We start from the raw sequence: 14,922 nt of genomic DNA, 5'->3' as shown, positions 1-14,922 counted from the left end.
ATTGTTGAAATAGTGGGCCCACATGTAGTGACTCATATTAGAATTCAGATTTCCCTATAAATATCAAAGCCCACATAGTGTCAGGCTATGTGAGTTTGAGCCCAAGTTGGTGGCAGCTCACTACGGAGTGGCAAGAGGTGGGAAGTTTAGTCCCACATTGAAAGTTGGGAGGAAGTTTAGACCACCTTACAAGGTGGGTTGTTTCACCACTAGTAAGTGACTGAGAAGAGGAGTGATACACACGCGCTCCTCCTCCTCCTCGCTCGTCTCGACTCGACACGTCGCGACTCGCGTGGGCTGCGCTCGTGTTAAGTGGATTGAGCCTTGAGTCGAGACTTTCCTTTCTTTTCGCAGTTCAGTAAAACGAACAGAGTCCTAGACGGACGCGTCGTAGTTAGTCGGTTCAGATCGCTCCCGAATTGTGGGCTATCTGTAACCGACTCTGAAGGTGCGACGTTGGCCTCACGTCCACATTGCCTTGGGTTTCATGAGTCTATATAATCTCTTGCCCGGCAGCCACAGAAATATATCTGATACACGAGTTAGGGTTTTTCCTCCTCTATCTGCTTGCGCCGCCGCCGTAGTCTACTCCATCCCGCCCGCCGGTGTGCACCGGCGAATGGGAGAGCATGTCTCCGGAACCGCTCTCCCTTGTGATCCTGTACGGGCGAGGATGAATTAGGTTTTTGGGCTGCGCGACTGCTGAAGCTCTACACCACGGGTCGTCTTCCGTCCAAGTCGGGCGGTGCTGCCTACCGTCGTCTTCAATGTTGTCTTCTTCGACCCGTCTTCACCAATGTAGTCATCAACAACGTTACTGCTGCACCTCCACCCGATGACCCGAACGGTACGTGTCACGCGATCTAATATGTTTAACGATGGATGTTGTACCGTTTGCTCTGCTACTATTCATGTTGATCAATGCATCTAGTATGTTCGACTTTCACATGTTAGTAGTTGCTATAGTCATGCTTAATATTTTAGAATTAATCATAAAAATTGTGTCTAATTATCCAATACATGGGTTATTTGGATATATGTTGAAGCTGATTTTAAAATAACCAACAAGCTGAGTTTGTATCCGTGTAAGAAAGGAATCGTAGGTATTCATGTCTTGTACAATCTAAGTTAATTAGTGAGCTCTCTTTCCTATATAGATCTCTCCTCTTTTTTTCCGGCGAGAGAGTCCAGTTAGGGATCCTTTGATCGTCCTTCCTTTGCCCTTACTGTGCACGGCTGGTGCCAACAAGAACCGGTTCGTGTTCCTAGTTCCTACCAATGCACGGCCAACAGTGGAAGATCTAGATCGAGTAATGGAGACGCATGTCGACGGTGGCCACGGGCACGGCTACGGCTGGTCGGGGTCGTTAGCGAGCCTCGTCTTCCTCTGCTCGATGATAGCGCGGCAATGCATCCCCGCCCAGCTCAAGACCTACCTCGACGCCCTGGCCACACGCATCCACAACGCCCTGTCCCCCTACGACACAATCTCCATCTACGAGCGCCACCAGGTCTTCTGCTGGCGCTGCAACGCCTACCTCAACGCCGAGGCATACCTCCGTGAAACACGAACGCGCCGCGTCCGCTGCCTCCGCGCCACCCTCGCCAGCGGCGCCGCCCGCATGAGCCTCGCCTTCGACGACTACGAGGAGCTGGTCGACGACTTCAACGGCGCCAGGATCTGGTGGCGCAAGATCAAGGAGTTGCCGCGCGCGCACGGCACCGCCACCATCGCCATTGCCAAGCACGGGTGGCACGAGGAGGAGTCCCGCGCGTACCGCCTCACCTTCCACCGCCGCCACCGGGCGCTGATCGAGAACGAGTATCTGCGCCACGTCCAAGCCCAGGGCCGCGTCGTCAACGCCAGGAACCGCCGACGCCGCTTCTACACCAACAAGCCCAGCCGCGACTGGTTCTGCCGCTACGACTTCTGGAGCAGCGTCAAGTTCGACCACCCCTCCACCTTCGCCACGCTCGCCATGGACCCGGGCAGGAAGCAGGATATCCTCGACGACCTCGAGATGTTCCGCCGCGGGAAGGAATACTACGCCTCGGTCGGCAAGGCGTGGAAGCGGGGTTACCTCCTCTCTGGGCCTTCTGGTACCGGCAAGTCCACCCTAATCGCCGCCATTGCCAACTTGCTCGAATACGACGTATACGTCCTGGACCTCTCGACGATCAAGACCAACAGCGAGTTGAGGAGGCTCTTCATGACGACGAGTCACAAGTGCCTCATCGTTATCGAGGACATCGACAGCTCCGTTGATCTGAGTACTGCCAAGCGCGACAAGGACACCACGACGTCGGACGGCAGCAACGACGACGAGGACAACAAAGGGGTGACACTCTCTGGACTGCTCAGCTTCGTCGATGGCCTGTGGTCAGCGTGCGGCGGCCAGCGTATCATCGTGCTCACAACAAATTACAAGGAGAACCTAGACCCAGCGCTTATCCGACGGGGCAGGATGGACCTGCACATCGAGATGCCCTTTTGCTGCTTCGAGTCCTTCAAGGTGCTCGCCTACAACTACCTAGGCGTCACCGACCACAATCTCTTTTGCGAGATCCGGCAACTGCTAGCAGAGGTTAATATGTCACCGGCCGACGTAGCGGAGAACCTGATGCCAAGGTCAAAGAAGAAGGACGTGGACGTCTCTCTTGGTAACTTGGTTATGGCGCTCAGGGAGAAAGTATTTACAGGGAACAAGGATCTACACGATGATGAGGATGCTAATTAAGTAGCCAAGGAGACAAAGACCAGTGTTGACTATCTATTTTATTTCATGACTTCTTCATAAACTTGTCGACTACTATGTAGTACTCGAGTTCAATTGCTTATTGTTGACTTACAAACAACATTAATTGTCGTCTCTAATTTGTTCATGTTGGTAGATCACTTTTTTTTTTTCCTACATCTATAATTTTTCCTCCGATTTTTTGAAACTTCAAAACACCGTCTTTTAACCATTCAAAGAAGGAGCTCCATGTCGTCCGTGCTCCAAAAATCTGCACTCTCACTATGTTTACTACTTTAACATCATACATGCAGTGAAAAGAATAAAGGTTTCATGGGAGATCATGGGGATTTCTAGTCGTCATCAATTCATTTTCAGTTCTAGTCCAAAATGTTAGTGATCACTGTGTTAAACTCCATCTCTCATCCAAAGTGTACAATTTTAAATGGGTATTAGTGGGTTATATACGAAGCAACGCAAGAAAGGGCACAAACCAAAATTTCTGGCGGAGTTAGTTCACTTTTTTTTATGAGCCTATTGTTAGGCCTTTCACATTGGAGGTCTCTAGGCCGGTTCCCAATTTCATGTTATTTTACTTAATAGCAATGCTGCATACTTTTGTTAGCACTCAGCTTAGATCAACACTCACAACATATAGTTTGTATACAGATTTCACGAAGTATCTACGAGAGAGTCTCGAATTCGAAAACAAGAGCGATTACAAAGGAACGGCAGAGCCGCCTTCTACGAGCCTAGCTTCCAGGATACTCCTTCCTTCCCTTTATACATGCAAGGAAGTAGGAGGCCTTCTCTTAGTCGCGGTAGCGGACCGGTATCTTCCGTGCTCGGTTGCTCTGGCGTCGTGGGCCTTGAGTAGCTGTTGGGCCTTGGATGGGGTCACTGACAACCCCCTCCTCTTGAGGTTCCGCTTGTCCCCAAGCGGATGCTCGTGGGAAGTGCTGACGAAGAGCTTCAGCGTCCTCCCATGTAGCCAACGACCCTGGTAAATCACTCCATTGCACCAGCACTTGAGAAACTGTAGATGCCCCTTTGCGAACCATCCGTCGTTGAAGTAAACGAATTGGCACCTGTATAGCTGGATCGGCAACAGGCAAGTCAGTCTGTACTTGGATGTGGTTGCCCACCACCTTTTTGAGCTGGGAGACGTGGATGACTGGATGGATTTTGCTAGTTTCAGGCAGGTCCAGACGATATGCCACTTTGCCAACGCGAGGTACCACTCTGTAAGGGCCATAGTACTTGTACGCCAGTTTCTGGTTGGAACGAACTGCCACTGAATTCTGAATATATGGCTGCAATTTCAGAAAGACCATATCATCCGCCGCAAACTCTCTAAAAATTCGCTTCTTGTCAGCTGCACTCTTCATCTTATGTTGAACTCTGATCAGTTGTTGCCGCAGAATATCCTGTATATTAGTGCGTTCATCGAGCCACTCTTTCAAATCATGTACTAGATCATGTACTGGGCAAGCATCGGTAGGCATGATACCAAAGTGGCGAGGAGGATGATTGTATAAAACCTCAAATGGAGATTTCTTGAACGCTGAATACCAGTTGGTGTTGTACCAGTACTCTGCTAGCGGCAACCACTGTGCCCATTATCGTGGACATGTCTGGGCGAAACAGCGTAAATATGCTTCCAAGGACTGGTTGACGCGTTCAGTAGCACCATCAGTCTATGGATGGTAAGACAAACTGAGGCACAATTTTGTTCCAGCTAATCGGAAGAGTTCAGTCCAAAAATCACTAGTGAAAATGCGGTCTCTATCAGAAACAATGGAGAGTGGCATGCTGTGCAACTTGAACACATTGCCCATGAACAAACGAGCAATACTGACAGCTGTGTATGGATGAGAAATTGGTATGAAATGAGCAAACCTTGAGAATTTATCCACTACCACCATCGCACCATCATAACGGCCAGATTTGGGAAATCCTTCAACAAAATCCATGGATACCACTTCCCAAGCATAATTAGGAACGGGGAGAGGTTGAAGGAGTCATGGGTACTTAACTCGTTCAGGCTTAGCCCTTTGACAGATAAGGCATTCTTGCACCATTTTCTTGACGAACTGCTTCATGCGTGGCCAAATGAACAAAATTTTGATGCGCCGATAGGTTACTGGAAACCCTGAGTGTCCACCAGTAGGACTAGCATGCAAAGCATCAGTAACACGTGCTTGTAGCATAGGGTTATAACCTAGCCAGATTCTGCCTTTTTGCCTGATTACTCCGTCACGTAAGATATATCCTTCTATACCTTCGGTATGCACTGTGATTTAGCCAACAGTTCTACTGTTTTCTTGTCAGCTTGGTATCCCGATGTGATTTCCTCAATCCATGTAGGACATACTGTAGAGATGGCCATTGTAGTTGCAATTTCTGTCAGAGGTCGTCGAGACAGGGCATCCGCCACAGTGTTTTCCGTGCCTTTGCGATACACAGTAGTATAGTGCAAGCCCAGCATCTTGGTGAGTGCTTTGTGCTGCTACTGTGTATGCAGGTGTTGATCATTCAAGTGGGAAAGACTGCGTTGATCTGTGACAATCTTGAATTCACCACACTGTAAGTAAGAGCGCCATTGATCAATAGCCATCAGTATCGCCATATATTCCTTTTCATAAGTGGAAAGTCCACGAGTTTTTGGACCCAGAGCTTTACTGACGAAAGCAATAGGATGTTTATCCTGTAGCAACACTGCTCCAATGCCTGTATCCAATGCATTTGTCTCCACAATAAACTGCTTAGAAAAATCCGGCAAGGCAAGAATTGGTGCAATGATAAGGGATTGCTTCAATTGTTGGAAGCTGATTCAGTTTCAGATGTCCATGTGTAGAGCACACCTTTGCGCAAGAGATTGGTCAATGGTTTAGCCAAGATTCCATAGTGTTTCACAAACTTGTGATAGTATCCTGACAATCCTAGGAAACTGCGGAGCTCCTTCACATTCTTTGGTACTGGCCAGTCCCTAACTTTATCAATCTTTGTCTCATCAGTCGCAACCCCTTCTGCTGATATGATATGTCCCAAATAAGCGATACTGGTTTGTGCAAATGCACATTTGGACATTTTAACCTGCCAATGATTCTCCTGTAGACGTCGCAACACAAACAAGATGTGATCCAAGTGATCCTCATAGCTGCTGCTGTATATAAGGATATCGTCAAAGAAAACCAACACAAACTTTCGCAGATAATCTGACAATGTATCATTCATGGCACTCGAGAATGTTGTCGGTGCAACTGTCAAGCCAAAATCCATCACTGTGAACTGGAATTGACCATGGTGAGTTTGGAAGGCCGTCTTGTATCCTCTCAAGGCGCCATGCGAATCTGATGGTAACCGGCGCGCAAATCTAATTTGGAAAACCATTTGGCGCCCGACAGCTCATCCAACAGTTCATCGATCACCGGCACCGGGTATTTACTCTTGATTGTCAGTGCATTGAGGTGACAATAGTCCACGACAATACGCCATGATCCATCCTTCTTGCGCACCAAAATGATTGGTGACGAAAAGGCACTGGTGCTTATCCGAATCACTCCACTTTCGAGCATCTCAGCAATCTGTCGCTCAATCTCACTCTTAAGTTGAGGATTCTAACAGTAAGGATTTTTGTTGACAGGCTGTGCTCCCGGAATTAAGGGAATTGAATGATCACATAGACGCCTGGGCGGTAATCCCACTGGTTCCTCAAAAACAACTTGGAATTGTTTCAGAATCTGCACCACTTCATCAGGTAACTGTGTTGGAGACTCTTCTGACTCATGCACCATGCACTAGTAGCAACTCTACAACTATGCAAGTAAATTGACTGGGGTTGTTATTGCTCTGCAATGTGACAGAATGCCCCTCATGATCAAACGACATCCATTGCTCATCTCAGTCCACCCTCATGGGGTTGTGCATTGCTAGCCAGTCCAATCTAAGTATACCATCATACGCCCCCAATTCAAGGAATTTGAATTGGGTGGTAAAGTGATTTCCTTCACACTACCAGTAACAGTTAAGCAGAGCCTTATCACATACCATTTTAGCACCATTGGCCACTTTCACCTTGACAGCAGATTTCAGTGCAGCTACATCAGTGAGTAAAGGAATGAATGAACTATTGATGAAAGAATGAGTGCTGCTTAAATCAACCAAGAATTGGATTCTCTAGTTCTAAACAACACCAGTTAACTGTTAACTGAAAGGTGAGAGTACTTGGATCTTTGATCACAATTTCGGTAGTCATCAGACGCAGCTCCACCGTGGCACTGTTACTGGACGATTGATCATCATCACTTGCTTCCTCCCCTTGAAATAAGTCCAATACTTCCTAAAGCACATGAAGTTGTATAGTTCCTTTACACTGATGTTCCCTGGAGTAGCGTTCGCCGCAGGTATACCATTGGCCTCGCGCACGACGATAATTGCGCAGTACAATCCACTTGGCATCAGCAGATACAGACACTTGAGCTGCCCTGCTACTCTCTGCAACAGGTTGTTTCTCTAGGTGTACTTGCATTTTGTTGACTGGTGGAGGTGGTGCAGGCAGTGGCAGGGGTCTTCTAGGAGGAGCAGGCAAAGCCAGTATTGGTGCTGGACCCGTCAAGGGCAGCGGTCGACCATGTCCGTCAACTGGTTGTTCACTCATCTCTTCCTGCAACAATGCGAGAGAGTAGGCAGTATTGAGTTCAACAGGCACTGAATAGCAACTGCTGCACGAATATGAGGCCACAACCCATCTTGGAATCTAGTTACATAATGTAAACTATTCATGTTTTGTTCATAGGCTGCTAATTGATCTATGAGTTCAGCAAAGCGCTCAACATAATCTGTGACACTGGTTTGTTGATGAATGTGATACAATTGACGGAGAAGCGCTTGGTGCTGATTATGACCGAATCACCTGACCAGCCATGAGAAAAATTCTCCCCATGATCTGCAACAATGCGAGAGAGTAGGCAGTATCGAGTTCAACATGACACTGAAGAGCAACTGCTGCGCGAATATGAGGCCACAACCCATCTTGGAATCTAGTTACATAATGTAAACTATTCATGTTTTGTTCATAGGCTGCTAATTGATCTATGAGTTTAGCAAAGCGCTCAACATAATCTATGACACAGGTTTGGTCATGAATGTGATACAATTGATGGAGAAGCGCTTGGTGTTGATTACGACTGAATCGCGTGACCAGCCATGAACAAAATTCTCCCCATGATGTGTTATGCAGTTTCGGTTGAATTGACTGAAGCCAACATGCTGCAGCACCGTCGAAATGCATAGTAGACACGGTAATCCACATCGATCGATGGGTACCGTACAGATTGAAGTAATCTTCGCATCTCTATTGCCACAGTTTCGGGTAGTTGCCATCAACTTTTTGGGAAGTGGATCTTAGACAGCGAGTGGTGACTGTGGTGGTGCTCATCAGCACGGTGGTGACTGTGGTGGTGCTCATCAGCACAACGGTGAACAAAGTGATCATCCACAGAAGGGTTAGGTCGGGGAATTTGCGCACCTCTTGCCAGAGGAGGCACATAGGCACCCATGGTGTCATGAGCATCCCCCAAGTGATTTTGTCGTCGTTGGGCCCAGCTGGGCGTGGGTCGCCGTCGCGCGGCGTCTGTGGAGGCGATTGCTCCGCAGCCGATGAGGAAGAAAACTTGGGGACTTGACGCTCCATGCGCAGCTGGATATCCCCGATGTCCACGCGATTCTCGTTCAGAGTGGCGAGCATGGCATGGTGTTGCTCCACGTTCAGGCACTGTTGTTCCGCGAGTGTCGCCACCATCTTAGCCTTGCCGTCGGCGACGAGCTTGCAGAGGTTATCGTAGATCTGCTGCTTGGAGAAGCTCTCGACCTCCATGCCTCGGATCCGGGTGAATTGGCGAGTACGGTGGTGGGTGGGAGGTGGAAAAAATTGATCCAGATCTGCGGCTCTGATACCAGATTGTTAGCACTCAGCTTAGATCAACACTCCCAGCATATATTTGGATACAGATTTCGCAAAGTATCTACGAGAGACTCGAATTCGAAAACAAAAGCGATTACAAAGGAACGGCAGAGCCGCCTTCTACGAGCCTAGCTTCCAGGATACTCCTTCCTTCCCTTTATACACGCAAGGAAGTAGGAGGCCTTCTCTTAGTCGCGGGGCCGGTATCTTCCGTGCTCGGTTGCTCTGGCGTCGTGGGCCTTGAGTAGCTGTTGGGCCTTCGATGGGGTCGTTGACAACTTTGTATTTAAATTCTAGGTGTGACGGGATGCGCATACTTAGAGGGGTGTATTACCATGTGCTCACGATACAAAGGATAGACGTGATGCTTATATAGATCTTATCATATTATTATCAATCATAATATTTTTATATTTGAATAGATCTCGTATGCTTTACTCTATGTGCCACTATATTTGTGAGAGATAGGTCAAGTGAGCCCATAAACCCTAGTCCAATTTCCTAAACCCATTGACGTGTTCTACACATACTCATATTTGTAGTTATATTTACTTGAATAAATAAATATGTTTATCTTCTAACCTCATAATACATTTGTAATTGAAAATTATATTCGGACCATTGGAGACAGGAAGGACACTTTTAGATTAATCTATGGGTTGTTAAACGGGGTAGAAATTCAAATGTTCTCCACTAAATTAAGGAAAAATTACCGCAGGTACAACACTCCTCACTAGGCGTCCAACATCGCATTCTCGGTGGCCCAACCCGAGCCCATGGCACCAACACAATGTCCTTCAGCGCATCGCTCAGCGAGCTCAACGTCGAAGGATGACGGGTCCTCCATGAACCGGAGATACCTCCAACAACACCTCGAGGCTCATATATGTGCCGTCGGGAAATACCACATGAGAAGAAGCCACTAATTAAGAGTGTAGGGGTGGACAGGAAATGAGGCCAAAGACATGGTTTAATATTATGTTTCCTTAATATTTTTTTGCCCCGGTAGAATTTCGAGAAATTTATGAAATTTCGTAGAGAACTTTCAAAAATTTCAGCCAGATTTGAAGTTTGTCATTTAAATTGTTTTCAAAAAAGTAAAATGAGGTCAGCTAGAATTGAACCCAACACCAGATATGTACCTAGTACATCCACTGCTTCACTAAAACTAACCTAATGGTAGAAACATGATGTGCTTCATTTAGAAGTACAATGTCTCGAATAAATTCAAATCTGACTGATAGTTTCAATTGTATTTCACTGCCAGAAAGGCCGAGGGGCAGTTTCATTCGGTAGGAAGAAAACCTTGGATTGGTCCATGGCGTAATACATCATGTTTCTACCATTAGATTGGTCCATGGAGTAATAGATTTTAGCAATTGTATTTCACCATTAGATTTTACCATTAGAAATTGTATTTGTTTTCTTCCCACCGAATGAATGATGTCGTAGTGGCAAAACCTTTGGATTGGTCCATGGTGTAATGCTCAGCATCATGTCTGAAGTTCTGAACCAGAGCCAGACGACATGTAGGAGCAGTTTTCTTGGATAAGAATCCACCAATGCAAGATGGAGGGCGAGAGTCCCGTGCGGTTGCTCGCGTGTGTGTTTAGGAACACCAGGAGGCTCCTGAGTTCCTATTGTTTACGTTGACAGAGTTCATGCCTCCGGCTGTATTCAGGTTGGTACCTGCAGTAGTATAAAAAGGTACGTGTGTCCCTGCGTACGTACGCAGGCGTACCGACGTTACTAAATCGATCAAGATCGACGATCGAGCCATGGACATGTTCCTCGGCGGCAGGAGCGCCGACGGCCGCCAGGGCTGGGCCGCCGGGATGCTAACGTCGTTAGCGAGCCTCCTCTTCCTCTGGTCGATGCTGCAGCAGTGCGTCCCCAGCATGCTCAAGGAATACCTGGACACCCTCACCACCCGGATCGTCGACGCCATATCCCCCTACGACACCATCACCATCGACGAGAAAGATCCCGACTTCTTCGGCCGCAGCGAGGCCTACCTCACCACCGAGGCATACCTGAGCGCCACCTGCGCCTCCCGCGCCCGCAGCCTCCGCGCCACGCTCGACATCGACGACGATCGCATGAGCCTATCCATGGACGACTACGAGGCGGTGGTCGACGAGTTCCATGGCGCCAACATGTGCTGGAACAAGAGCAAGGTTGTGCCCCACGCCACCACCATCATCACCGAGCGCCCCGGCCGCACGGACGAGCGCCGCATGTACCGCCTCACCTTCCACCGCCGCCACCGGGGGCTCGTCGAGGACAGGTACCTGCCGCACGTCCTCGCCGAGGGCCGCGAAGCCATGGCCAGGAACCGCCAACGCAGCCTCTACACCAACAAGCCCAAGGACGACTGGTCAGGCGACTACGATGGATGGAGCAGCGTCAAGTTCGAGCATCCCTCCACCTTTGCCACGCTCGCCATGGACCCCGGAAGGAAGCAGGAGATCCTTGACGACCTCGAGATGTTCCATGACGGCAAGGACTTCTATGCATCCGTCGGCAAGGCGTGGAAGCGAGGTTACCTCCTGTTTGGTCCTCCTGGCACCGGCAAGTCCACCATGATCGCCGCCATTGCCAACTTCCTCCACTACGATGTCTATGACCTCGAGCTCACCGCGGTCAAGAGCAACAGCGAGCTGCGCAGGCTTTTCATCGACACCAAAGACAAGTCCATCATCGTCATCGAGGACATCGACTGCTCCATCGATCTCACCGGCAAGCGAAAGAAGAAGGGCAAGACCAAGAAAAAGAAGAAAGATGACGACAACGAGAGCAAGGTGACGCTCTCTGGGGTGCTCAACTTCATAGATGGGCTATGGTCCGGGTGCGGCGGCGAGCGGGTCATTGTGTTCACCACCAACCACAAGGAGAACCTGGACCCGGCGCTGATCCGACGGGGTAGGATGGACATGCATATCGAGATGTCCTACTGCTGCTTCGAGTCCTTCAAGGTGCTTGCCAAGAACTACCTAGGCGTCACCGAGCACAATTTGTTTACAGAAATTCAGCAGCTTTTAGGCGAAGTCAACATGTCGCCGGCCGACGTGGCGGAAAACTTGATGCCCAGGTCGAAGAAAAAGGATGTGGACGCCTACCTAGGTAGACTGGTTACGGCGCTCAAAGAGAAAGCTGTAGCCGGGGACAAAGGGGAAGAAGACGAGGAGGACAGCAGCGACGAAGACGAGGAGGAAGAGGGGGGTATGAAGAACGATAATAGCAACAAAGACGAGGCTGAAGACGGAAGCAAGAAGGACAGCAATAGCAATAGCGCCGACAAGAAATAAGACGGAAGATTTGTGTTATCATTTGATCTTTCCGCGATATTAAATGTGCATGACTGATCTATGTACTAGACATGCTAGTTTACCGGCAAAAGAAAATTGCAGCGTTCGGACAGTGTCCAAGTTTAAACTACTGCTGTCTGCCATAATTATCTGCAAAGCATGCAACAGTCAGTAGTACCAAGTGACGATACTGTCATGCTATGATAATACTAATGTCAATTCTCGTGATTTCTTTTGACGGTAAATTACTACTGTTGAGACATACCATTGCAGTGTTAATTTCAGCTAGGATGTCCGAGCTCTTGGTATATTCAGTGAAAGTACTGCTGCACTTGTCGGTCGGAGGTTGCAGGGTCACTTTCATGTTTCAAAGTTGAGAACTGCAGACAAGGACATCAGCCTTTCGTTTTCTTCTGGTCCATTCAAACTACCTTTCTTAATGGAACTGAAACGTGCGGTCTTCACTTCACATCAGCCTATATGGTCCATTCAAACTAGCAAAAGTCACCAATCAAATAGCAGCCTTATATTCAGGATTTTTGGTAAAAAATAATAATAAATTGGCTTCAGTTGACACTAAGACAAGGACTGGAGACTAAGACAAATACTCTGAATGCCATTGTGCGAGTCATCCCACAAGTTTCAGATATAGGTATTGCTGTACCAAATTGCTCAAGAGGGCTGGAGGTTTTCACACAAAATTACATACATGGAGGCTATATTTTCTGCTACTATGGGTGAGCTTGTCAGTAGATCCATATCTTTCCTCGTGGATAGATACCTGAAGCAGAAGGTTGCGCCAGGCGAGGAGGAGAGTCTGCGCGGGCTGCAACGACTGCTACTGCGGCTTTGCGTCGTCGTTGAGGAGGCAGATGGCCGTCTCGTCACAAACAAAGCGATGCTACATCAACTCAGAATACTGAAAAAGGAGATGTACAGGGGCTATTACACTCTCGACTTCTTCAGTTGCCAAGCCCATGGAGAAGACAGGACAAAAGATCGTGAAGTAAGCAACTCCTTTGCCCCATCTATGTTCAACCCTGCCAAGCGTGTATGTATCTGCAGTGGCAGCAATGAAGGTGCAGTGCGAGCTGAGCTGCTGGAGAAAGTGTTTGGCAGCATAAGGGACACCATGGAAGATATGAGTGAGTTCACCAGGTTTTTATGCAGATACCCACGTTTGGACCGCCAACCGTACAACATATATCTCCTGCTGAACAAGTGCATGTTCGGGCGCCAGATGGAGATGGAATTTATCATAGACTTCCTGTTGCAAGAGGAGTGTGATCCCAATGCCGCTGAAGATCCTGCTGTCCTGCCGATCACCGGTCCAGGATATGTTGGAAAGAGCACTCTGATTGAGCATGCTTGCAACGATGAAAGGGTGCGCAACCACTTCTCTCAGATTCTGCATTTCAGTGGTGATGATCTTAAAGATGCAAGTGTGGAGACCCTAAGAAGTGGAGGTAAAATCAAACATCAAAACTGTGGCATGGGCGGTGGAAGGACACTGATCATCATTGAGCTATTTCTGGATATCGAAGAGTCTGTTTGGAAAAGGTTGTATTCAGCCGTGAGGATTTGCATTGCGAGCGTCAGTAAGATAATAGTCGCGAGCCGATCCAATAGGATTGCAAGCTTGGGAACCACACAACCCCTCAGATTACAGTGGCTTAATACGGAAGCATACTGGTACTTCTTCAAGGCGCGTGTTTTCGGGAGCACCAGCACGGAGGACCAACCAAAGCTCACAGCAATAGCCATGGACATGGCCAGGCTGTTGAAAGGGTGCTTCAGGGGTGCAACCATCTTCGGTGGACTACTCAAAGCAAACTTTAACCTCCGTTTCTGGAGCATGGCCCTTGCAACCCTCAGGAATATCTCGCAGAATAACATCATGATGTATGGTGAACGTGTAGTTGATGATTGGGATATTGTCGAGCCATTATATCTCAGGAGCTCAAATAAAAATTCTTCTGAATGCTTTGTAATTTTGGCTGATTACCAGACATGTTATGGTGAAACTCAACCTGAAGATCCAGAGATGATGGTGACCGTGCAAGATCTTTATTTTGGAAGTATTAGGCCTCGAGGAAATTTCAAGGTCCATGCATGGACATCTCATCTGCCGCCTCACTACAACTACATGTTTCACTGTGGGATACGATCTCTTCCAGAAGAGTAGCAGGTGATTAATTGTCTAGTCTTTGATTTGTTCACTGAACATGGTCTGTAAATTTGTGTTTCACTTACTCAATACTCTCACGCCGATGCATGGTTCGTGCTTGTGCAACAGCTTGAATAAATGCAAATAGAGTGGACACTGTGTCTTCACTGACATGCGTAGCTTCTTTTAATGTATCTGGAGAAATGGGAAACGCTACAATTTTGGGCTGCTAACACGTTTTATTGTTCATGCTGTAAGTTACTTAAGAAATTTATTTGGTTTGGTGATATGCGTGCTACGTGTTGTTCTTTTATCCCGTATATTGACTATGGAGAAACCATGGATTGACTTCTCTAACCGCTGAGAATTGAACTGTGCTGTTAAAGATGTCTGTTCCATAGCTTTTCTCTAGGGAGAAACCATGGATTGACTTCTCTACGGAGAAACCATGGATTGACTTCTCTAACTGCTGAAAGCCTCAAATATTGACTATGCTTAAACGTTAAAGCTGTCCGTTCCATAACTTTTCTTCCAATTGCATGTTTTTCCCGACAATGCTAGTGCCCTTGCCAGTGCTGAAAGCCTCCCCGTTGCAGCCCTGCTCGTGGCAGAGCTTCTGGTTGTCGTCAAATGCAGCTCGCAGGGATGTGCTGGGAGGCGCCTAGGCTGGCTGCGAGCACACCAAACACCATCAGAGGCAGTCCTACCTCCAGAGCCGCCTAGGTTATTTTAGATATGCCAGTTTGA

At 48.0% G+C, this 14,922-nt stretch overlaps 3 protein-coding genes across 3 annotated transcripts; all 3 read left to right on the top strand.

Annotated features, from left to right (window-relative positions):
• Positions 1-1,313: 1,313 nt before the first annotated feature.
• On the top strand, positions 1,314-2,738 carry LOC124694410 (AAA-ATPase ASD, mitochondrial-like). The gene has a single exon (XM_047227398.1). The coding sequence runs from the start codon at positions 1,314-1,316 to the stop codon at positions 2,736-2,738; it is 1,425 nt and encodes a 474-aa protein (XP_047083354.1).
• A 7,445-nt stretch (positions 2,739-10,183) lies between these two features.
• On the top strand, positions 10,184-12,008 carry LOC124694409 (AAA-ATPase At3g28580-like). Its single transcript, XM_047227397.1, has 2 exons — positions 10,184-10,204; positions 10,521-12,008. Exons 1-2 carry the CDS (start codon positions 10,184-10,186, stop codon positions 12,006-12,008), a joined length of 1,509 nt encoding a protein of 502 aa, XP_047083353.1.
• A 709-nt stretch (positions 12,009-12,717) lies between these two features.
• Positions 12,718-14,193, top strand: LOC124694408 (disease resistance protein RGA2-like). The gene has a single exon (XM_047227396.1). It carries the CDS (start codon positions 12,718-12,720, stop codon positions 14,191-14,193), a length of 1,476 nt encoding a protein of 491 aa, XP_047083352.1.
• Positions 14,194-14,922: the final 729 nt, after the last annotated feature.

This window comes from Lolium rigidum, chromosome 3 (assembly GCF_022539505.1).
Source record: "Lolium rigidum isolate FL_2022 chromosome 3, APGP_CSIRO_Lrig_0.1, whole genome shotgun sequence".
Classification (NCBI taxonomy): domain Eukaryota; kingdom Viridiplantae; phylum Streptophyta; class Magnoliopsida; order Poales; family Poaceae; genus Lolium; species Lolium rigidum.
The sequence above is the reverse complement of the archived record's forward strand: the minus strand, read 5'-3'. Positions and strand labels throughout refer to the sequence as shown.

Excerpts from the sequence above, each read along its gene's own strand:
- LOC124694409 (XM_047227397.1), top strand. The coding sequence starts at position 10,184 with ATGCTCAGCATCATGTCTGAA. Across the intron at positions 10,205-10,520 it reads TGCTCAGCATCATGTCTGAA|GGCTGGGCCGCCGGGATGCT; the intron begins GTTCTGAACCAG and ends GACGGCCGCCAG.
- LOC124694408 (XM_047227396.1), top strand. The coding sequence starts at position 12,718 with ATGGAGGCTATATTTTCTGCTACTATGGGTGAGCTTGTCAGTAGATCC.
- LOC124694410 (XM_047227398.1), top strand. The coding sequence starts at position 1,314 with ATGGAGACGCATGTCGACGGTGGCCACGGGCACGGCTACGGCTGGTCG.